The sequence below is a fragment of the Rissa tridactyla genome, chromosome 8 (assembly GCF_028500815.1).
Source record: "Rissa tridactyla isolate bRisTri1 chromosome 8, bRisTri1.patW.cur.20221130, whole genome shotgun sequence".
In the NCBI taxonomy this organism is placed as follows: domain Eukaryota; kingdom Metazoa; phylum Chordata; class Aves; order Charadriiformes; family Laridae; genus Rissa; species Rissa tridactyla.
Window position 1 is genome coordinate 29,978,489 of NC_071473.1, and position 25,704 is coordinate 30,004,192.

The 25,704-nt window shown below is 35.7% G+C and overlaps 1 protein-coding gene and 1 long non-coding RNA gene across 9 annotated transcripts in view; one reads left to right on the forward strand and one right to left on the reverse strand.

Annotated features, from left to right (window-relative positions):
* LOC128913381 (uncharacterized) overlaps positions 1-21,574 on the forward strand; it is a 63,338-nt gene extending 41,764 nt beyond the window's left edge. For both annotated transcript variants that reach the window (XR_008467927.1, XR_008467928.1), the window contains one exon: positions 21,532-21,574. This is a non-coding gene — a long non-coding RNA (uncharacterized LOC128913381). The remainder of the gene's footprint in view (positions 1-21,531) is intronic.
* KCNT2 (potassium sodium-activated channel subfamily T member 2) overlaps positions 1-25,704 on the reverse strand; it is a 146,371-nt gene that overhangs the window by 55,619 nt on the left and 65,048 nt on the right. For all 7 annotated transcript variants that reach the window (XM_054210800.1, XM_054210803.1, XM_054210801.1 and 4 more), the window contains 4 exons: positions 14,850-15,030; positions 12,550-12,714; positions 10,848-10,984; positions 6,249-6,312 (listed from right to left, as the gene is read on the reverse strand). In XM_054210800.1, coding sequence (XP_054066775.1) covers positions 6,249-6,312; positions 10,848-10,984; positions 12,550-12,714; positions 14,850-15,030 — 547 coding nt within the window. The remainder of the gene's footprint in view (positions 1-6,248; positions 6,313-10,847; positions 10,985-12,549; positions 12,715-14,849; positions 15,031-25,704) is intronic.

Below are 25,704 nucleotides of genomic sequence, written 5' to 3' on the forward strand. Positions count from 1 at the left end.
GAAACAGAGCATAATTGACATTTTCAAACCATAATATTTTAATGTCAATTGAGATGTTAGCAAGTACTTTTTTTACTAGAAATATTAGAATGGAGTCATAAGAGGAAGACCTTTTGAGGATGGTAAAATACATCATTTCACATTTTTCTTAGTAACAGTTTCATAGATGTAGGATTGCTGTGCCCATTCAGGAGATTTCAGAACTTGGATGTACCCTGCTTTGCTTACATGCAGTCACTTTTTCTTCACTTTTTCTATAGCACATTGTGACTTATCCTCCTTAGAGGTTTTTTGTATTTAGAGTTTTTTGCTGTTTCGTCTCAAGGGAATGAAATGCCAACACACCTTAGAAGCAGCAATGGCTGGGTAATGAGATAGACAGCGGTCATACAGATATGCTAAAGGAGGAGTAAGAGGTTTGGGAGTGGATTTGGGACAGATTTGAAAAACCTGTATTGTTGAAGACATTACTTAATCTTTTTATGCAAAAGGTGTCAGAGAAACACATTCAGAGTCACTTCCAGTGATGGTGTGGCTTCATTGCACAGGGTTTGACATTACCAGTTTCCTCTCTTCCTTTCCACAGCAAACATACACAGACCACACTGGCTTGCAAAAGTGGTGAGAAAAGGCTGTTTCCTGTATGCCACATGCATACAAATATAGCTTATATTCAACAAAATTTAAGGGAATTGGTTTTTTTCATTCTTATTACATAAATGAGCTAAGATTAAATTTACTGCAATAAACCAAAACTGTACCAGTAAATACAATTTTGGTTCTACCTTTCAGACTAAGTTTATTCTTCCTCTTTTTTTTTCAATGTTGGATATTTTCTTGGATTTTTTTTTAATTATTTTGTCTAAAAAGCCTGGTTTTGTCAGAAGGTGCAAGAATTATTAAAAATAAGAATGAAGAATTCTTATTAAAATGATTCAAATGCTATGATTTTATTAAAAAAGGCAAACAAACCTAGACCCATAGAAGTGCGTGTTGTAAAACTACAAGTATTAATCTCAACATAAAATATTTCTAGGTAATTCTACAAGAAAGGGAAAAACTCCTTAAAATTAAAATCTCTTGATGATTATTTGGCACATTTACAATTTTAACACTGCAAAATATGTATTGCTTTCAATTTGCTAGCTCTTTTTTGAAGAAACAGTCTACAAATGTGTAATATGTATAAAATGGATACTTAAATGCTCTATATAGCTTCATAAGATCAACTCAGTGTGTATGTACTGTTAATATAACAACCTTGCATTATTGTTTCATTTTCTTTCTTTTCACTTGTTATATATATGTGCTTGTGTACAAAAGCTGGTTATTTGGGTTTCCATGTTTTTTTCGCTCAGTTACTCTCCCAAATTCCGCTCTGAAGACACTCCAGGGGAGAGAAATGAAAATACTGGTAGGCACTTTAAGTGATTTCTTAGATTCAGTCTCTTCATATAGTATTGGTGGCTCTCTGTTTTACATATGTAGCAATTTCTCTACTATATTGCAGTGACTTTAAAAAATGTTCACATTTCTCCCAAGTAAAAAGGAGGTATGTATGTACATACTATAAACAGAGATAACTGAAACAAAATTATGCTACTATTCACATTATAAAATATATGCTTCTTCAAGAGATGAGGGGAAAAAAAATGCTCTTCTGTGTGCTTTCCATGTAATGAATTGCAGTCAGTGATCAAAAATTACCACTGATACCAATGGTGATTAATATAGAGGAGATATTTAAGTTCATGTATCCCAAGCTGTAAGTTTTCAAGTGGGTGTAATAAGAATTCAAATTATCAGAACTCAAAGCAAGACCTTGATTTAATATATATTTTTAACTAGTTCTGTTAATTTAAGGTTTTTTTTGCCACACACAACAACAAATTAGTTATATCTCCTATGCAATGCATCCATCTTGTGATGCTACTAAGGCAGTGTAACTTATTACCAGTATAGTAGTGTCACGCAATTTGATTAATAGAAGGGAGAAAAAAAAGCGCAAGCTTGAACTCAACCATCTCTGAATTTTCAGAAAGCATCAGAACAAAGCTTTCAGCAGTAGAAGTGGTCTTTCATATATTTATATAGCCTATTAATAAGTTATCTACAGGATAATTCGAAAGAGACTTCTCTTCCCATCCCTCCTTGAGTTAAAACAGCAGATCCACTGTTTTCAGACACCTTAGTTTTGTGGAGCAATTTGATGTAGGCAGCGCATTGAAGCCACTGGCTAACTTTGTGGTGTGGCACAGACTACTTTCCTATACCCACCAATCCAAAAAAAAAAAAAAGTCATCCAGACTTAAGTGCAATTTGAACTCTCTTTAAGACTTGCATCCTCCAGAAGTGAAAAAGATGTCTGTCCTGCTTGCTTTAGCAGAGAAGCAGCTTACACCTTGGTCTGAGATGTCAAAATAGCATTTGATAGAATAAAATTTGGCAGAGCTTTGTCTTGCCAGAGAAGAGAAAGTTTCTGGTAGGAGACTTTGGAAAGCTGACAAATTCTTGGTCTGACAAAGTTCCTACTCCTCCAAGTGAAAAAGGAAGTAACTGACAATTTTTATGAAGTAACTGCATGTCACCTGTTATTGTACTTTGCTTCTGAGCTATAGTTGAGATCCATGGATCAGAAGCAACACAGACTTTGGCACTAAAACTTATTAACTAATGAATCAGCAAGCAATGAACAGCCAGTGGTATCCATGGCAAATGAGTAGATCCTCTCCTGAAGATTGTAGGTGGGGAAATAAAAACCCTCGTGGACTTTGAAAAATTACATGAGTAACAACAGCTTCTCTGGTTGGGAATCTCCTCAGTGCATCTGTTAACTTTTATTTTGACAGCTGTCAGACAAAGGCGAGGATCCAAGGCACTCCTAACAGTTTGTCAGCTTCTCAAGCACAGCAGGGTGAAAAATCAGTTGTAGTTATAAAGACTGATACTGGGATGACAACTGAACTTCCTTCAGACCAGTGACAAACTGTAAACTTACGTACTACATTACTGAAGTACTTAGTAGTGACTAGAGCTGGATCAGTGTAGGAAATTAAATCCATTTCATTTCAGAGCTCTAGGGGGCAGTAAAATAAAACAAAATAATAATAAAAAAGATGACAGTTGTCCTATTTTGGACTTGCAGTATAAATAAATGCATTCCCTGTGAAAAAGAAACGTGAACAGCAATAAAAAAATGCAGAGCGAGGTGACACCTTGTTTAAAAACTTCATATGACATTGACCCCAATTATCACTGCTACGGTTGAGATACTGTGTCATTTTTACTAGCCAGCCACTCACCCAACAGGGCATTCTGTCCCAGAGGAAGGTAACAAGATTGTGTCTTTGGTGAGATTTGCCTGTTTGTATGTTCCAGATACAACGATAAATGAGGTTTGATAATAGTCTGTAATGGAAGCTGAAATGTGCCAGGTACCATTTTGGTATTTCTTGGGGCATGCTGTCCCTGAAAGCAGAAAGGCTGCCTGGAGAGAGTTGTAGCTGGCCACGACTCTGAAATAAAAACTCCATATTGTTGTCCAGAATGGATGGAAGCTCCATAAGGTTCATGTAGAGTCCACTGTCTGCCCCATAGGAGAGTTCAGCAGAGCTGAAAACTGTCCTTTCTTTGTATAAATTCTGGAGAGGTTATGAACAGAGGTGAACAGCTTACCTCGAAGTGAATCCTGTGCTTAAAGCTGCATAAACCTACCAAGTGCAATGTAAATCACATACTCTGCTTGTATGGGATTTCTCATTTCTAACCATTTCACAGCTGTCAAGTATATTTTGTGAAATGAGATGATGTAGCTTATTTATTCTGAACTTCATGGCTAATTTAGGCAAGGCAGTTTGGCTTTTTGATATTTTTCAGTCTCACAGAAGTTACCGGTATTTTTCGAGGTATTTGCAAGAACTGTTGCTTTTCATATCCTTAAATACCTTAGCACCTCTGTCACTTCCAAGCAGTATATGCTTGCCTTACTTGTCTACTCCAGGATTATTTGCTGCCAATTATTTGCTGCTGCTAATGTGTTTTCAGGAGTCTATTGCTGATTAATCAAATTCAAAACTCTTTGTTCAGTCAGTTTGAATATTTTAGTAGGAGCACAGATTTATTTCCCAGGGAGTTCAATGGCTTTCTGCAAGTGATGGGTCCAGCACAGGACCCATATATTGAATAAAATATTTTTTACAGCATGCTGATAGTCTACAAAAAATTAGGTTATTTTTGATAAAATTTGCTTGGGGGGACACATTTGCCTAGCAAGGAAATAATACAGTCTTCTTGCCAGCTGCAGTTTATGTTCCCTTTTTCATTCTTCCTTCTCTGATAAGCCATACGTGTAGGTATGGAAACAACTAAGTTTTGATAGCAGATGAAGTAATTGTAGCAAGTGACAGAGAATATATTAAGAAATACTATATATGTAACGCAAACCCCTTGTTTCCCATGTTTTACTGTGTTTGGTTTTAATATTCAGAAAAATAATTGCTAGTTCTTAAAATATAGCAGCAAAACATCATTTTTAAATTGAGATAGCTTACAACATAATTACTGCATTATAAACACTAATTTGATCTTGCTAGGCAATTTCTAAGCATCTTAATATAACTCTGTGAATATTCGGACTTATTCTGATCTTCCTTTGGAGTTCAAGATTGAAGTGAATAGAGGCAAGTGTGCAATAATACAGCATGCAGCTCATGGTGAAAAATTTAAAGTTCTGTTCATAAATCCTTCCTCAGTGGACTTTTTCCCTGGATATTTGTGATCAGTATGTAATCTCATTAATCTGAAGAGTTCTAGTTCATATTAAAATAGTTTTATTCTTTTATCACGGATACGCTGAGTAGAGGCTTGTATTAGAAGGCCAATCTCACCCTGGGCTGCACCAAAAGAAGCATGGCCAGCAGATCGAGAGAGGTGATTCTGCCCCTCTATTCTGCTCTCGTGAGACCCCACCTGGAGTACTGTGTCCAACTCTGGAACCCTCAGCACAAGAAGGACACGGATCTGTTGGCCCCCAAGAGGAGGGCCACAAAGATGATCAAAGAGCTGGAGCACCTTTCCCATGAGGACAGGCTGAGAGAGTTGGGGTTGTTCAGCCTGGAGAAGAGAAGGCTCTGGGGAGACCTTATAGCGACCTTCCAGTACTTGAAGGGGGCCTACAAGAAAGCTGGGGAGGGGCTCTTTGCAAGCGCATGTAGGAATAGGATGAGGGGCAATGGTTTTAAACTAGAGCAGGGTAGGTTTAGATGAGACATTAGGAAGAAGTTCTTTACAACGAGGGTGGTGAGACACTGGAACAGGTTGCCCAGAGAGGTGGTGGAGGCCCCATCCCTGGAGACATTCTATTAGCAGTCTTCCTTTGTGGATAGTAATTTTACCTGACTACAAATAACTAGTAGCATAGGCAAAACCATAGTAACTTATTTAAGGAATCTTTTTCGCATTTAAAATTGGCCAATATGAAAGATGGTCAAATACTCTCAGATGTATTGGTTATTTGGTACTAGTCACAAATTAAACTTTCAATACTTCAGTAGTTCTGAATGGAAATACCAGTTAGTTGATATATATCTCTTTTCTGATTTAATAAACATAACTCTTAGAATTGGATATCTAGAGCAAACATTGATATTAGTCAAGGCAATTTGAATAAAACTTTTTTGACAGAGTACTACTCTTTGGAGTGATTAATGACCAAGTATCAATTTATGTACCACGACAGTGCTTATGTGGTATTCTGCCATTATTTCACAAAAAAAGGAGAGAACTCATAAAAATTTACTTTATTCAGCATGAAAATTGTTTTTTTGAAAGTACTGTATTCTTACAGTACTTTTTAATATTGTTTTTCAAGTCCTGTAAGAATGTATAAATTCTTGCTTTTTTTAAAAAAAAGTTCAATGTATAACTTAAATGTGCTGTAAAATCCTAACTTCTTTGGTAGGTAGATCATATAATTTATTTTCTAAGAAAATGGAAGTAGATATGTTATGTGAAATGAGCCATTAGATCATGTTCCATAAATTTGTGAAATCCTGGCCTTACAGAATCCAACAGAAACCTTTTCATTATCTTAACTGAGACAATAAGTTCATCCCACATGTAAAATCTCTGTGTAAATCAGCTAATTTTAATCTTCTGTTGACAGAAGTCTCAGTTCCAGAGAGGGAATAAAGGCAGTAATGGTATAAACAGCATGCACATTCATTCTCAGTTAATTCTTCAAAACTTACAGCTGCTGTCCGGTCCACCTCACAGCGGCTACTCAGAATGAAACAAGCTTCAGCGTCATCCATCCTAGAAAAGGGGAGAGAAGCCTGTTACATACCAACAAAATACTTACGTGGCCTTGTTTCACACCTTATAGTCTTGTCTGCTTATAGAAACAGAATATAGAGAAAGTTTAGTCGCTCTGATCTCATGCATTACCTGCATGTCAGCAGCAGTCACCTTGTGTACTAACTCACAGTGTACCAGTAGTTCTTGACTAGGTTCTGGGAAACTTTCTTTCCCTGGTGCAAGTAGAAGCTGTGCCCAAGTAATTAAAGCAGTGTGTCTTCAAAGACAATTGATTTGCAAAAATAAATATTTATCTGCCATGAGTATAAAAGTTGAATAAATAGCACCAGTCCGCCTAGTGTGTAAAGGTATGATATGTACAAGTTATTATTGATAAGAATGAATGAGAAGGGGCAGATAATATAGACTTGTCTTGCCTAGTGATATCAGAAAAATGGGTAGGTGTACTAGAATAATGTGTTTGGGATAAATAACAACCATTTCTGTGCATGTATGCATTAAATGAATTAACTATTTTCAGTTCATGGTCTCTTTGACAACTTTTAATGCCTACTTGTTCTCTAGTGGGTACAACTGGTCATGTAATAAAAAGAGCAGCAGTGGAAGTGCAGAGAAAAACCATTTGACTGCAGGTTTCATCAAGTTTGCATTTCCTCTCTTGTCTCAGATGTTGATATCCTTCTCTAGTGAATCCTTCTTCACTTAGTGGTACATGGAAGTAAAGAAATAGGGACTTGGTTGAACTCCTTGGGAAGACAGGACTTTCTGGGCAAAGAGAAAGAGGACGACCAGAATTGATTTCCTGGGAAGCGGAAAAGTCATACAGAAGCTAGGGAAAATGAACAGGCAATTCACTGCTCATTTCAGCAACTCCATTCTGGAGTCTGGAATGGGACCTGAGACTCCTAAATCTTTGCTTTCTCTGCGGCTAGAAAATGGAATTGGTGGTTGTTAGTAATAGTTTAGGCCATTGGGATTCTAGGCTTAGACTGAGAGCCCATTTTTTTGGGTACTGTACAAATGCAGAACAAAAAGACAGTCCTTGCCATATAAACTCTAAGTGACAAGACAAAGGACAACAGAATTATATGCAAACATGGGAAACAGGAAGAAACAGTGTGACAATACCTGAATTGTCATGGTAGAAATACCATTATCATAGTAGAAAGTGGTCTCACTGGAAATCAGAGCAGAGAACCAACTGAAGAGAAGATGCGATGGAGGATACTGGGATTACTTTACAGATGTTTTTGAGAAATTCATCCTAGATTGAAGGGACAGCATGGGTGAATTTACAATGGGACTTGTATGTTAATCTGTTGTATGTGTGACAATAGCATTACAGACTTATCAGAAGGTCACCTCTCAGTAAGAACTGGGAGTTGCAGGCTAAGTGAGAATACGGGGTCACTCCTTGGTGTAATAAAGAAGGGTAAACCAGGGAAGGACTCCAATGAGTCAAAGCGATGTACTACACAAATAGTATTTCCAGAGTGCTCTGAAACAAGGGTTCAGGGAGTTGAGATGATACGTGTCAAGAACATAAACATAGTTTTTAAGTGGGACAAAAGTGAGAGCTTGTATGAGAAAACACTTGCAAGACGCAGGGTCAGTCTACATAGCATGCTCTGCAACATGACTCCAAGCTTATGATCCACACTAGGATACTGGTTTTATTTTGGTAGCAAAAATTAAGATCTATTTACAACTGTCTGAATCTAAAATGAAGTTGATGAGTAGATATCCATAATGAGATATCAGATAGCTTGGCCAACCTTTTAGTTTTCAACTACAGAAACAGTGATCAAATTTGTATGTTTTGTGTGAGATCATTCAGAGAAAGTATAAAGAAAAGAGAAGGAGAAAGCCAGGTCATTGTAGATTCCCCATAGGCATCTAGCAGTAGGAAAACAGGGGAAGCCTCAAAAGATTAAAGTACTTAAAATGGAAAAATCATTGTAACAAAGGCAAATCAATATATCCAAAATACAATGTCAAATAAAGCTGATGTGGAGAAGTGAGGACAGGAGGCCACTTCTGAGTGCTGATTAGGAAGAAATGATGGAAGCTGTATGAGTATCTTCCCAGAATTGGGAAGATAAGGTCTTTAACAAAGTTGTAGGAAAGAAAATTCAATGAAATTAGATGAGATTTTGATAAGCGCTGATGGAATTGACAGTAGATATAGACGATTTTGTGAGGAAATGAAACCTCATGTGAACATATTCACCTTTTTCCCCAATGTTTTTTTGTTAACTTCTTGAATAACTTCAGCCACAGATGACAAGGATAATAACCTGAGATTAACATCTATGAATGCCATGAATTTAGACAACAGAAGTACTAATAGCATCTGTGTGAAAAACATTCATTAGAACACAGAGTATCCTTATGAGAGAAGTGTTATTTATGTCCTAACAACTGGAAAAAAAAGCTTTTTCAGTTACATCATTTTTATGTGCCAGAAAACTGAATCTGAGACAAAAAAAGCAATAGTTCCACTGCTTGAGGATGGCAGAAATTAAAGGGACTTTATATATTGAAGAGAAGTTTGTGAAAGGAAAAAGTATAAAGTAAAGAAAAAGAGTGGACATGAATAGGATTAAGATTTGTGATGGTTCACTAAAGGAAGTGGAAGGAGAGAGAAAAAATACTTGAGGTCATGACAGAACATGAGAGAAAGCTGCAGGGGAAAGAAATCAAGCCTGGTAGCATTATTCACTTTCTAGTGCTAGTCTGCATGGAGAATGAGAGATATTTTAATCACTTACTGTGTTGTTTCAAATGCTGAAGTAGCTATAAAGTTTCCAGTCATGCTGATAACAATGTTAGTATCAGTGTGATACTTGATGACAGAATTTGTTGTGGTTTTTTGTTAAAGCTGGGCACATGAACGTTGTTCAGAGAACACCAAAAATTTGCAGTGTGAAGATCTCAAAGGTAGGAAGCAAGAACAGACATCACTTTTGTAAAGACGAATTGGCATATAGGGCACATAAAGAAAAATACAGTCTTTAGTTAACTGACTATTTACTACTCACGTAGTCAGCTATTCCTTTACTTTTTGGTGCAACCTTTATCATGTTATTTTGATATTGCATTTTACGTATAGTAATGTATAAATTTTGATAATAGACATTTCTTAATTCATTTTTTCTTGTTGGTGGTAAACATTATTTATTAGAAGTTTACCGCGTGCCTTGTTATCTTCTCAGTACATCATGTTCTAATTTAAAAAAAAAATACAGCAAATATCTTAGGTACTGGGTTATATTTCATATTAAATGTTCTATTAAATTCCCACTACGCTTCTTCCCTCAGGAGAGGTTGAAAATTATTCTGTGACAGGTACATTCAATTACATGTTCTGCAGGAAAAAGCACAGTTCCAGAGTTGACTACCTCCAAGTTATTATAAGTGAAATTCACGATTACAGCCTAATTTTTCTTCTCCTAATGTGTAGAACAAATGCCAGCTAAATCCCCACAAGAATTCCTTGTTGAAATCAGCAAGAAAGTAAAAAAAATGAACGTGTCTCTCAAAGAAAATTCCTAATCCCGAAAAAACCTTTACTGTATTTTCTAATTCTAAACAGATATAGAAGTAGTTGGGTTTTTTCAGTGGCAGAAAAGATAACGCCGCTCACTAGACTTCTCACAGATTAGATTCTTGGAAATAACTCTCCTGAAGTAAAGAAGGATGAATGACACAAATATTCAGACAGGTATTGGCTTAATTTTAGATATCTATATTAGTTACTGCATAAGTTCTAATAAAGAACAATGCAGATGAGTTAAATCAGTTATTTGCTAAGAATCACCTTTCTCTCTCTTCAGAGAGTTTAGAGACGGTCCTCCTACGTGAATTCCACTGTGAATTCCTTCACACCTTCAAGTGATTGATTGATGGTGGGGGGGATTGAGGAACGGTGTTTGACTGATGTATTTTGATTAATGTCATTCACTATTAACCGGCAGAGAGGATTTTTTAGAAGTGGTGAAGTACGTGGTAAGAAAAAAGCCTTGAAAGAGTATATGGAGGTACAGTAGACTAGTTGTTTACACTACCAGGTTGAACTTAGGAAGAAAACAAAACTGTGCAATGAGTTTAAAGGGAGATAATTATTTTTGTTTACTTTTTTGCCCCTTCAGTTGGTAAGGAGAACTACCACCACGTTTACCATCTTCACTCAAGGAGCAGAAAAAAATTCTAGCATTACTGGCAGTTTTGGAATTTTCTCTGCTGCGTTTTCAGAAGAAATCACAGGCACTCTGTTTCCATGCCTTTAAAAACTGAGACAGAAAAGAAAGTGAAGAAATATTTGGTCAAATGAAAGAGCTTACAGATACTTGTTCCTTGAAAAATTTCAGATATAAAGAAAACCATATTATATCAAAGAAAACCAAATTATATCAAAGAGCCTTGCTTTCTAAATATACATGCTTTCCTTCTAGCACCACTTTTGTTGCTTGTCAAACTTATTTATCAAACAGTATGAGAGAAACAAAATTAAAAAAAAAATATTTGCCTACTTAGCTCTCAACAGGTCTTGATCTTTTAGTGCTGAGCCTTGCAGATAGATAACTCTTTGGGACCACATTGGGATTTGTAACACCCTTCGGACCTGAGCATCCATCTCAGTAGGACACAAAATAACGACATAATAGTCCTGTCAAAAACATAAGGGGAAATAATCATGTTATTTTTTTATGCTACCATTTATTGTTACTAGAGAATGAGTCAACAGAGACTCAGGATGTCAAAAAAGTCTCTGATAATTCTCAGATTTTATTGACAAAAGTTATCTGAATGTATGTGTTTAAAATATTGAAATCTTTAATACAAATGGCTGGAGAGTTGTCAACTGTTTAAAGAGGACTCCACGGTGGCAAGTAAAGTTCATTTAGAAACTGTTTTTCTTTTTCATGTGAGCATAATTTTTTTTACAGACAGTTTACATTTCCGTCATTCTAGCTGGAAAAGGTAGGAAGTTTTCAACAATCAAAATGGAATTGTTTTCCCCCAGAATTTTTCCTCTACATTAATGGGCAGATCCAAACCCTGTCTCCTGTGTTACAAACAGTCCTTATTAGGAAAGGTAAGGTTGCTCTAAAGTAAACATGTGTGCACATATGAAAAAGAGAGAGAAATGGAATGTGAAAGAAGAGACTGAGACTTTAGGACAGGCGTGTCATAGAAATCTTCCTTAGCACACACAGACCTTTGCAGAAAGTTTAGTGCATTGGATCCAGTGCAGCATCTGTACCCTCCAGCTTCCCATTTCAACCGTGAAGGGAATGTATATAAGCTCTTTTAGGCTAAATAAGTAGTAATAAGACTTCTTAGTCTCCAGTGTACCACAGAGCCTGACTCATTCTTCAGGCTAGTTAACTAAATTTTGGATTTCAATTTGTGTTTGCATCTATAAAGAACTGGATTTATTTGTGTATTTGCTTATGCCTCTCACTAGCTAATTATTTTGGGGAGTATTTTGGATTTGGGATTTGTCAAATTGCTGCTCGGCAATTTAAGGGTTGTATTTTTGTGATTTTTTTGCACTAGTTAATGAAGCATGGTACTACAGGTAACTTAGTAAAAGACACAGAGAAGATTTAGTAAAAGAAACAGTCCATAGCAAAGCTAATGAGCATGAATCCAAATTGCTCTCTTATATAAATAAGCTATTATATGATCAAAACAAGTTTGCATTGGCTAGGGAATATGTGTACATTAAGAAAATCTCCTGTGTGTAATCTTTCAAGGTCTTTTTCCTTTAAAATATGTTTCTTTATTTCTTAATTTCAACAGTTCCAAAAGGATCTAATCTTCCTAACACTGGCAAAAAAAAAAAAAGCAAAATGTGAAAAACAAAAGTCTCTTTGACTTGTGAGGAGTTTTGGATCCAGTCCCAAAACAACAGGAAAAAATAATTTGAGTAGTTTTCATTTATTTTCTATTTTGGAGTAGAATATAAAGAATTTGAATGGAAACATCTGTTTCTAAAAGAACTGGCATAATTCAACAAGACAGTAATTCTATCTATTTAGTCTGTTTACCTCAATTTATAATTAATGTCTCCATACTGTATCTCAGCTTCTTATTGCAATTATAGATTCCCAATTCAGTCAGCTATTCCCAAATTTAGTTTTACAAATTAAAGATACTTTCAGAAGGCTGTCTGCAAAAAATCAGTGTTTTGACTTTGTTTTCTTTTTTTTTTTTCACTGTAAGTACCTGTAATCTGGGGTGAGCATAGAATTCATTTAAGAAATCCATAAGTAAGTCAATCTTCAGAGAGCTGACACATAGCACAACATGTTTTTCAGTCTGAGCTCTGTGTCGACTGTAGTTACCACCAGACTTTTGTCTCTCCATCCACAAATATGCCAGCTGTTCAAACTGCAAGAGATGCCAATTGTCACTGAAATACAGACAAGCAGGTGTGCAGTACAACTGTATCATGACTTAACAATGTTGCACCATTCATCTCATGCCTCTATGAAAACACCCCCTTAGCCCACAGAGTCTTTTTCTTTGTAAAAACTTCTCTAGTAAGTAGGTGAGATAGATAATAGGGTGATTGAAAAACATGGCAGTAGAGCCAGTCTCTACCACACACAAATAGCACAGTAAATGCATTAAAATATCATGAGATTCCAGCAAATCTCAAGATTTTAGAAAAGAATGAAGGTTGTACCTTCTTTTATGTATTTTATACCTCCGAGCTCTCTTTTTCCAGTGCCTTGTGACATAAATGCTCAAATGAAAGGTTAAATTTTCACAAACTTAAGTGCACACTGTGAGTATAGATACTCAGATAGAAGCATAATTTTACTTAGTTTGGGCAATAACTCTTCTCAGAGATTTTATAATGTTCTGAAGGTGACCTCCTGTGTACTCTCTTATCTGTCTTATAAATTCAGATACAACTTAAATACACAGCAGCTGTTAATACAGCAAATTTGCTATTGCCAGCTAAACAATATATGCGGGCAAACAGTAAACATAGCTCTACTAGTCTGAATCATTTAGATTAAAGAGAATACTGTAACAATTAGTGCCACTGTTAACAATCTGTGATAAAACATACAACACCATTTCAAAGCTTCTTGTAAGTAATATGCATTTAATATTGAGCTCAATTTAACTATGTATCTGTGTGATAGCCACTTTTCCTCATCCACATTCAACTCATGGAGAGATTGAATCATTAATAATAATTGATTTCATATCATAGCAGGACAAAAATTCAGAAGAGAATGCCTCCCACATTCTGTGTATGGAAAACTACATGAAGCTCCACTACCACAAGAAAGCTATAAAATAAAGTAGATTAAAATTTATGTGAAAGGGCCATAGATTCCAGATTATTTAATGGTAAGGCAGAGGTTTTATGCCTGAAGTGTATATCAGAACTACTTGAAAAATGAAATTTCTATGTCCTAGGAAATTCCAAATTTCTTGAGTAAAGCATATGTTAGTTTTCAATAGAATATATATTTTACTAAATTTCCACTGAGTGGGAATATAATTGTGTATGTAGACATTAAATATTTAGGTATAATTAAAATGTTCAAATAATTTCAAGAAAATTTATGCTGAAAGCTTGAGCTTCCAACCTCCCAGGGTTTCTGTGTTGTCTGCTCACAGTGAGCTTTAGTTCACTGTCAAAGAAGCCGAGTCTGGAAACTATGGCTGTGCGAGAAACTTTGGAGCTTCGTGGTCTAGCGGGTCTACTCTAAGCTTTGACAAGCACGCACCATGCCTCCCCACATCCCTGTTTTGTGGCATGAGGTCTTTGTGACTACCAAGTGTGGAACAGTTAACATCTCAGCAGAGCTTCCCATATAATCTCAGGGTTTCTGTCTTCAGGCCTCACTGAATGAGCTGGGAAATGTTTGGTATAAATTTAATGAATCTGATTGACTCCTTGAAATACTTGGATTTTCATAAATCAGCCTTTTCCTGTTATAGTTGTGAGAAGTCCTAAGCTTCAGTAGGCATCAAAAACTCCTAACTGTGCTGTTGGCTCTGTGTGTGTGTGTGTGTGTATACCGACATACACAGCTGTGAACCCAATTTGCTTGAGTTGCAGATTTAATGAGATTTTTTTCAAGTTAGCACTGAGCTGTAAGAGTAAGAGAGGAAGTGGAGAAAACCAAGATTAGAAACGGGGAGAGCCTGCAGAGGAAACGCTATATTCATAAAGAAAGTGCTGGCTACTGTTGTTGTTTTTTAAATTGCTCCATTAATAGCAAACCCATATCTCAAGATGAAGGAAGGGCTCCGTGGTACATCACAGGAACAGAAAGTTTTCACCAGCACTTGAAAACTGTTATTAGTGTTCTGTTTTTTAGTATTAATCTAGACAAGAGAAAGGAAAAAGGAAGGGGAAAAAAACAGACTAGGAGATACAGAAGATTGTTATTTTTTCTGACATTTTATATACAATAATAATAGTAACAACAAATTATTTCAGTTATTATTCCTTTGTTTTAAAAACAATTCTGAAGAGAAGAAAAATCCACATTTACCTGTATGGGCAACACCACAAGAGCAACACAGATCATAATGACAACAAGCAGCTTTGAAGGCCATATCTTGGGTGTAACATCCCCAAAGCCCACAGTGGAAAATGTCACTATGCAGAAATAAAGGGAGTCAAAGAGAGTCAACCTGTTTCCTGCTCGTTCCAGATGCTGAATTCCACAAATACTACGTAGAAAAGAATGAATAAAGACACGAAAAATAAAAACTGTACTTAGGGTCAGTTCAAGTTTGATGATTATATGTGCAGAGAACTACTTATTTTCAGAATTCATAAATTGCTAAAAAAGACATTTTTTCAAACAAGAATAAAAATCAGTATCAAACCAGAAGTGTGATATTAATATAAATTTAAAATTTCATCTGTAATAAAAGAAATTTTTTTTTTAATTATTTCAATATGATAGTCACAACTTTGTTGCTAGGTTTTGCTTAGTAGCTGTTGTGAGGGAGAGATGGTATATAGAACATCACGGATTGATGCAATTCCTTTCTAAACCAGAACAAAACAGATGGTATATAGCTGCCACCATTCAGAATTTTTTATAAACATCTTTCAACTTTTTCAGGGAGAGTTTGCTGGTATGGCCAAGAAAATGTACATAATGCTTTCTTTAAATCTGCTGCTCTCTATGTTGGTCTCTATCCCTTTCTGTGTCAAGAGTTACTGGCATGAACTAGTTATGAGAGATATAGTATATACTTCCATACTAGAAGGATAATGCTGGTACAAGCGGGTACTGACTGTCTAGAATAAACTGAATGTGAGAATTGCAGGCTGTCGAATTGTCAGAGGAATAAGCGTCCAGGGTCAGCCTTCAGGTAGAAAGTGGAAGATGCCAACTGGTATGCAGAATCTGCTTGCTTACAGTACAGAATAGAAATATGAGGGTTGGTTGTCTTTGATAGCAGAACAAACTAAGTTCTTTCCTTCCAGTCACACATTCTGTGAACAAGTTAACTAGTAATTATTTCTCTTGTAATCAGCATGATGTGCTTTTGGTTTTGAGAAGCTGTATCAGAATCTGTCCACAGGTCTTAACTCCTATTTCTTATGTTCCAGATTTTAAAAATATTTCACTTTGAAAAATATACCATGATAAAGAGCTTCCCAAGTTTAAAATAGCATCTTCCCTAATACAGTAGAATTACTTAGATCAGTTCAGGCTTTTAAATTATATTCACCTATATGAAGAAAATCAATGTGTGAACCACCCTGAATAGTGTTTTTTCTCCCTGGAGTTAGCAGAATGATTTCTCCACAGAGAATTAGAGATAATTGATAAATAATATTGTATTCCTTAGTAATTATTCTAGAACATACCAAAGATTATTTCTTCATATGCGGTATCCAGATGGTTGTAGTCACTCATTAGTATCTGCCATGGTAAGATCTTTGCATCACCAGGGAGACCCTGTGTTTATAACAGCTTTAGCAGTTGTTCTTCTGTTCTCTGTTCTGTTCTCCAAAAATAATTTAGCTGTGGGCAGTGGCATTTCCAGAACATATGGATCAAATTCCCAGTTTCCTCTTCACAGTTCTAGCATTTGTAGTTTTCACACATCTCAAAATGTTCTAAAAAGGGTGGGGTTTTTTTTCCCTGTTGTTTGCATAAGTTTCATACTTCAGTCAGAACTGATACTTTTTATATTCCTATCCAATTTGTCCCACATTTTTCACTCGAGTTGTAATCTAGATCTTCACAATTTCACTATGTTCCCCGTTTCTTTTTTTTTTTTTTTTAACAGAAAGGATAATTATAGTTTTGTCTCGGAAAATATTAACAGAAGGACTGTAAGGAATTATGCTAATGAAGCTTTATTTTGGTCTCAGACAAGGAAGTTTTTCAGCTAAATCCTTCTCCAGAGTTAATTTGAAATAATGGGAGTATACTGCAGAGGCAACCAATACAGAAAAATAAGGTATTTTAATATCATTATTCACATAAGTTATATGTAATTTTAAAAGCAGAATGGTGATGGATTCTTAATTCTTTGTTGTTATTATTCCTGATCACCTTGGTGCATTTTCTTCTCTTTAGTTGCCTTTTGTGGGTACATCTCTAAAACACATAATCTTGACTTCAGGAATTAGGGTCACGGGGGCCAGGAAAGCAGCAATTACACTGAGCTAGTGATATGGCTCCCGCCTAACAGGACTAATACACTGCTCCACTAGGTGTGTTAAATACCTGCAGATGGGTTTATATTGAAGCATAAGGCACAATCCTGTCATTGGTAGAAATGTAATTTTTCTGATGCTGATGCCTGTGAAATTGCTTGGTGTTTGTATATGCAAAGGGGTCAGTTTTACCCTTTGTATCTAACAGGATGGATTAAAATGTAAAAAAATATTGGTACCCTAGGTTTTTTTTTTTTACATTTTCAAGGAATGAGAATTGTTTCTTCACTTGTTATTTTTGTAAAACCTTAAAAAAATGTAATAGCTCACAGGTAGGAAAACTCAAGTCTTGATATTTTCTTTATTATTATTATAATTTTTCATGAGCTTTCCATAGTCAGACCACCCAATCATACTTTAGCTTAACTGAAGTAAGTTAATATATCATTTCTGCATTTTCTAAGTTAACAGTAAAATTCCCACTGAATTTAGTGAGAACAAGATTTCATTTTATCAGCTGTACTCCCTTATAGTCCTACATATTCCTATTCTGTTAAGACACAAAAATAATTTTGTGCCTGATCCAAAATGTTGTGGATTCAAGCTGTTTCTCGTTGAACTCAGTGGGCATGAGCCAGAGATTCTCACATTTAGCTAACAATATTAATGTCGGTAAGACATGGAAGCTATTTTTCCTTTACTGAAGCAGAAATTCAGCTCTTTTAACAACTTGTTGAACAAATTAATTTCTTTCCTCAAAATTACTTGCACCTCATTTGCAATTCTACAAATTCTTCAATTGTACTTGAAGCCCTAACCCTGACAACAAAGGAATGATAAATTCAAAATTAGGTTACCAAGCCTTAATTCTACTGGGTGTTTTGCTGTTCTGCCTTTTGTTTCTACTAGAGCCAGAGATCACAAAACTGCAGAAAAACCCGACTTTCAAGAGAAAACTTTATGGGAGTCTAATTACCAAATGTAATATTACCTCTTTTGCTCCTCCTCCAAGAATATTCTACTTTAATCTCACCACCAGTGCCTCTAAAGAAACATTACTCAGCATCTATAGCATGATCCTATCTATTTGGGCTACCTAATTAGCCTGCACAGACAGTGCAGTGGGAGGTCCATGAAGCCAAGTCCACATGGATTAGTTACTCCATTGCCCACAACTTACTGGCTTCTTTTAATATAACATACTTCTTTATATGAATAGTGGTATCAACTTCTTTTTTTTCTTGTAAATTTAGTGTGTCATGGTTTGGGCAGGACAAAGTGTTAAGCATTATTTTTAAAAGATGGATAAATACTGCGTGTACTAATACAGAAAGCTTAAGTTCTTGTCTGTTTTCTTGTATTTCCTGACATAATGAAATATGTAGTAACTTGGACTTGATCTTTTAGCTGTTTTGATATTTTATGGTGGTATTTTTATCTCCTTGTTCTTGTTTGCTTCCTCCTCCTCTTTCATCCCATGAAGAAACAATGATTTACTTGGTCATCCCTGGACAAACATAATGATTTCAAGCTGGAAAGAAAAGTTCAGCAAAGGCAATGCTGACACCAACTTGTTCTTGTGGAGAAAACAAACCACTGTAATAATAAATACACAGAAAACACCTAAATTAAAATGTAGGGCCCAAGTCAGCACCTTTTATACCAATTTTAGGTTTCCTGTAAATTCAGCAAGGCCGTCTTTTCGTAGTGGATCTAAGTGAGCAGTTAAACCAAAATTGGTTTAATGGAGATTCAGTATTATTAAAAAGCCCCACAGAAACCTAAACTATGCTAAAGCAAAAATAGTATCAGAAAATGTATTACAAACTTATGGAGAACAAAAGTGTGATTTTAAACACACTACTACCATTACACGTGAGAAACGAAAAGTAAAGTTAGTAACATGTAATCCCTGAAGATTAGTAATGTTTTGTTAAGGTATCGCTTGAACTTTTGAGAGTTTAATCTTTGTTTTACTGGAAGTTTTCTTTCTAATTCCAGTAATCTGTGTTTGTTTGAGTATTTTATGTGCCAAAACTAACTATGGTTTGTAAATAACCTATCTGCACAAGCAGTACAGAAATAAATACTATGGAGTAAAATAACCCCTGAGATTAAGTCATATTTTTGCTATGCTGCAGTAGCATGCCACACAAATGGACATAACAAGAACCCCTTGGATAGTAATTTGCAAGTACTGTACATTAACTGTCCTTATTTATAATCTATTTTCATATCAGTTTGTATTTTGATTTGTCATTGTTACCAAATATGTCTGATTTCTAAATTTTTATTTTTACTTTTAGAGAAAATTGTTGCTTACAGGTACAACCTCGAGGTCTAAAATAACACACCAGAGGCTGAAGCCAAAAGTTAAGAGATGCTTAGGTGCTTTCATGATTAGGTATCAACTAACAGCATTGTTTTCTTTGGAAGTTAACTTTGAGCTTCAACTTCTACAATTGCTTTGTTGTGTTTTAAACAGTTAGCTACAGGGACTAGCTAATATGTTGAAATCAATGGGGATTCATTTTATCAGGGTCAGTGAGATTCTGTGGTACAGGCTCAGTGGTTATACACTACAGAAGTTACATCTGAAATAACTCAGAAATATATTTATTCTGCATATTAAGTAAGTGTTCCCAGTAGTCTCTCACACCCAAAACTCTTCAAAGTTTCCACATATGCTACCACAGAATGGTGGCGTTAGAACAAATTAAGTTATGATTATTTGATTGTTCTGTACCACTAATTGTTGTTTGTATTATTTTAAAATTTTCTGATGCTACTGTCACAGATTTTTTTTCTTTATGATAAAAATTGGAATGAACCATCAATCAGCAAAATTGTTGATAGACCATCAACTGTAGCAAATATCTATGGGTAAAATTCAAATACTGCGAAATACTGAAGAAAACGACCATGTTAACTTTCCAGGAAAGACATGGGCAGGCATTTGAGATATTTTACCACTATAGTGGTATCTGCTTAAGGAAATTATGATTTGGAAGAGTTCATCCAAGATGTTTAAAGGAACTTCCTCAGTCTACACCAAAATAAAATGTGTCTACAGAACAGTTGATACTTCAGTTTCACTCTCGGAGCCATGTAATACCTCTTAAAAATCTGATAAACGCATAGAAGTTTTGCCTGAAATTGTCCGAAGGTGCTCGCTTCTTGCCGAAGATTTTAATATTAAGCTGGTGCCAGTCTTAAGCCCTCAAAATGACAGTGGTGTTAGGACTAATGCTGTATCTGGAGAATGCCCTACTTCTCACACAGGCAAACAGTTTTTCATACTGGAAGTTGTTTCTATGGGGTGTTCTGTCTTCTCTAGGGCACTGATGAACAGCCAGATGCAGTTCTGTCCTATATTGTAAAATTAGACAGTATTGGAAAAGCAATTCTCAGTGCTCGTAGAATGAGTGTACATAGAATCATTAAATGCTCAATTTACACTTCACAAAACTCTGTGTTGAATACTGATATAACTGGAGTGACATTAAAGTGGCCTTTTTTTCATTCACTGTATCAGATACTTCTGGAAATATTGTATGCCGACTTCTGAAAGTTAACGCGCGTCCTCTGAATTTTAATTATCTTTTTCCTATGAGACACTACTGAGCTGTGTAGTCTGGTCCTACCAAAGGTGCAGGTGTTGCTAACCACCTTACCCATGACCTAAAAAGCTACTGCTTTCTGACAGAACCTCTGATTCTCGGGTAAATAATGAAGACGCAAAGAAAAAGAACAAGGGATGATCAGAAACCACACCAAGTAAATAAGTGAAGAGACAATCAGAAAATACTCTGACCAATAATAAAATGTCTATCCTGCCCAAATGCCCTGAAGCTGAGGTTTTAAGTTGCTGAAAACCAAATGCTTCAATGTTTTTCCAAGCCCTGTGATGCAATCAGTCTTTTATAAAACCTGTTTTTTTCTAAAGATTTATTTTCTGAAAAGCAATTTTCCATAAACAGCATTAAAATGGAAAAAAAAAATCACTAGTTTAAGTAGATGTGCAATTTCCAAAATGTTAAGAGAACAGAATCTGGTACAATATATCATGTATAATATATCAAATTTAAGAATTACAATGAGAAATTCCAATTTACACCTTTCATTACATATAGAAGGCTTTAAAGCTGTGGGAATAACTGAATTCCAGGACATAGAAATTATTAATTGCATACAAGACACTGAAAGGGAGAAATGCTGACTGGAAACAAGATGAAGGTTGTTATGCTATCTTTAAAGTAAGTCAGTAGAGAAATATATTTGCTATTCTTAGTCAGTGACAAATGAACCTACAAATGCAGTAAATCATGCTGAAATGTATTCACTTACTGGACAAAAAAAAAGGTACTACTGGACACTGGGGCTTCTTAATATTCAGGGCAGAATTAATGTTATAACAAGTATCTTAGATATTTTTGCGACTCTAGTGCCACTTCATCAGACAGTCCAATGTAAATCTGTTTTTCCAGAGTATTTTCTTTGCAGAGACCAGCATATGTTTTCATACAACACTCTCCTCTTTTTTTCAGAATGACAGTAGTGAAGGAGAAGACTCAGATTACTTCAACAGGCTTTGAATCAAGATCTTCTGTTCTGTGGGGCTTTGAATACAAGCTGAGGTAAGGGTGCAGAACTCTTCCTTTCACTACGCAGCAATCCCACCATGTCAGAAATGAATTCTGAATTTCCCTTCAGCTGGAAATGTCGCCTTTTTTCTGTATTCCACATGTATCTATTCTAAATGATGGGGGTTTAATGATACCATTATTGCTTACACATAGTGTCTAATATAAGTATTTTCCTTCCCCAAAGATCAGTACGTTATATGCAGCTAATGGTTGCAAAAGCTCAACTTACAAAAATAAACTTCCACTAGTAAGCGACGTGACTTCCAGAAACTGCAGAACATCTTGCTAAGCAGAATAGGATATTATGAAATGACCAACTGTATATAAATATTTGTTGAAAATGAGTGAGAACCTTTCTACTCCTGCTGCTGCATTTAGTGAAACGAGAAGAGGAGCTGCAATAAAACAACTCTGGTCATTCAGACTGCACAAGTAGAGTCCCGCTGTGGGCAGCATTCAGCTCAGTGTATTTCCATAAAAAGGCCTATGCACACTTCAGTCTGTAAGTCCAAAGAACTATCTGTATTTTTGTATGCTTTCAGTCTGCCTCGGAGCTTTGATGGTAAACAAAGTAAACCTTGGCATTCCAACTTCACTGCGTCAATATTGTTGCAGCTAAGAGCCTGCTGGAGTCTGAGGTTTTAGACTGCTCCCACAAGGAGTCAGTAACTATGCAGGAAATAGGATCACACGTCAGTACTTCAACCACCACATACTCTTCACCTCCAGGGTGTTACAGAATTGGGTAATATTACATACCTATCCTTTCTCAGGAAGAATAATTAATCAATCTATTTATAATATTCAGAAATTATATACGTTGTGCTGGAAAATTCAAATGCAAACTTCTAATTTAATACACATGGTATGTTACGCTTTGAAACGCCATGCTTAATGTTTCTTGCAATAGTTCTGAAACACTCTTAAGCGTGTAACAGTTGTTATGCAAACCACCCACACTCCATCGATCAAACTGAATTAACAACTGAAAGATTCACTATCCAGCTATTGATTGAATGTGCGTAAGAAGCACACCCAGCATGTAGAAACAGGATAGGAACTAGAGACAGAGGTATTGATTATGACCAGGTATACATATATTTAACTTCCTAGTGACAGAACACAGTCCACAGTTATCTTCTTAGCATAAATACTAAAAAGCAATAAAAATCCTTATAAATATGAAGAAAACCTAAAAAATGCAAACTAGCTCTAGGGCTGTGTCTGGATATCTGTCTCAATGTAAGTTTGTTTTGAGGTAACTCATGGAAAAATATATTCAGTTTCCAAAGCCTGGTGTTGTACCACTACCACTACAGAAGTTGTTTAATTATGTACTTGACAGATTTTAAACATGCTAATCTTGGATTTTAATCATCAGATTTGTTTAAAAAAATAATCTTGAATCATAGAAGCTTGGCTAAAAGAAGCCAATAGTAATAAAGAAATGGAAACTCAATCTTTTAAAACTCTTGAGATCAGGTTATATCTACTATGAAAGCACCACTTTTTTGTTATTTGCTCCTTTTTGAAGGAAGTAATAATTGCTGGTTGCTACTGGAGATATGAAAGATCCAGCTTCGTATTCATCCTCTATGACTGTGAATTCAAACTCACATCCTGTTTCTTTCCTCTTTATGATAGTGATGGAGAGAGATGGTAAGAAGACACAAAACAAATCTCAAGTTGGATGGATAAAGTTTCTAAAAGGACTGACACAGAAAAAATGGCTAACATCCTTATTGCATTAGGCAAAAGGCTCCTCTAATTCAGTGTCCTGCTTCTATCAAGAGAAGTAGCAGATTTTTAATAAAAGAACAAACAAAAACAGTATGGAAAGATTCTCCCCTGAAATACTCTCCTGCGTTGAAAGAACTTGGAATAACAATTCAGTATGCATACCTTACTTGTGATCCAACAGCAGGCTTTCTCTCATGGAGGCTGAATCAGCTCTCTGTCCATCCTAGGCCAGGTACACTTCAGTCTCATTACAAACATTTATTTGTTATAAACCGGCCTGCAGTTCCTGACCTTGAAGTATCCTCTCTAATGTTTACATGTATTCTGTACCAGAGCTGCCTATGCTAAGAGTGTTTCTGAAATGTGTAGTATCTTTCAATGCCTGGAAAATCCCAGATGCCAATATTCCTTTATGGCACCTTATTAGATTTATGCAGCTCCTTGTGTGCATCTGTAGAGGAAAAACACCTTAGCTTCAGTCTATTTGGATAGTTTGCCTGCAGCATATCTAGTTAATTAAATTTTTGATTCCCATATAAGCTAGGCCATGGCATTAAATAAATGTTTAGGAAAAGAGCTGATTCAATATAATTTTACAAACACTAAAGAAAGGATCAGTCTTAGGTGATTTACAACTGTTACAGAATTAGGATATAGTCTATAAGCTACTGATACAATGATTTTATTCATTTTCAACCTAACTCAAGTCATAGCATATTTTAATGACAAATGGATTTAATTTTCTTGTTAAGTATTTGTTTTGATTTATCTTAGACTCAAAACCTCTCCTTTCCTAGTTCCTTCCTTTTAGGACAGACTTTTTGTGGAACAGGATTTTGGATTGCTCCTTCTAGTTTCCCTTCAGTTCTGGTGGTCAAAATTCTCTCCTTATCAGATTTTGCCTTTTCATTTGATTCTCAAGGATATTTCCTTATGTTTCCATCCATTTTTACGTCTCCTTGACAGCCTCTCATTTGTCTGCATTTTGAGTGCAACCTTTTTTGCGGCTCTTGTTGCTGCTATTAAAACAACTGCTTCAGGACAAGCCAAATTACCTTCCTCCAGTTGCAAAATTTTCTTGTTATTAACACCATAAAAAAATTTAATTTCTCAGAAACTTACAGATAAGTAATATTCAGGAAGAATGGTCTTTCTTGCACTGCTTATCCTGCTGTGAAACTCAGACCAATAGTTAATACAGGCTGGAGTGGTCTAAAACTTGCAACTGATTCACAGCAGATACCACTTGTCTTATCCACCTTAACCACAGGCATGAAGGATGCAGCCCTTTGGAAAGCTCACAGGTGAATTTTTCCTTTCCAGTTTAAATTTCCATAAGACACATATTCTGTTGCAGAGTTATACCCAAGCTCTGACAGAAGTGAATTTTACTCGTAGACATGGAAGAAACGGATTTCTGCTTGCCTTATTTGTATCTCGCTCACAATCTTTTAATATGCTATTGCAGCCAGTCCTTACTGTCTGCATCATTTGCTAGACACAGCTTTTCATATGTTTACTGAACTTATGGATTCTATTAGGCACCCAAAAGGGAGAAAAGCACTTCTTGAGAAAAACAACAGAATATATATTTGGAAGACTAAAGGGTGAATAAATAGAAAACCCAGACATGTAGGCTTGAAACTGATGAGAAATATCTGTTTCTCATGGCAGCTGCTTGCTGTGTTTTATGTAATCTTTCCGAGAACAAAAGAGAGAGGTTTGCAGATATGAAGAGGAGACAGATGGAACATGAGGGACTTACTTGAACATTTTGAGAAGCTCAAAGGAAGACCACTGTGAAATCCTACAATTACGTAGGAACACAGAGACAGATATCTGTTGTGCTCCTACTGCACAATGTTTACACTTACAAGGAGAAGTTCATTCTGCAAATGAATATTTATAGATCAGTGAATGCAAAAGCTTTATGATACCTTAAATGAGGCTGTAATTTGCTCCATTTTGGATTTTATTATTGTGCTATTACTGACTTTTTAAGTAGATTTGTGTATTTTTGTGAACTAAAGGTGGTATCTTAAAGAGTTTTTCAAGATGCTGAACAATGAACATAAGCACATTCTCTAGTATTTTTAACGATAATTGAAAGTATCAGTGAAAATAACAGCACTGTATATTATTTAAATTATAAAGTTTTGCTGGTTTAGAATGCAGTAACCTCCTTATGTTTATCAAATGAAGCAAGCAGACAGGTTTGTTCTCCAAGTCACAAGTTAGATGGACAAATCTGTTTTCTGCATCTCTGGATGTTGGATAAAACACACCATCATGGGTGAGGAATTTAGGTAATGGGAAATGTCGTGTTGTTCTCCA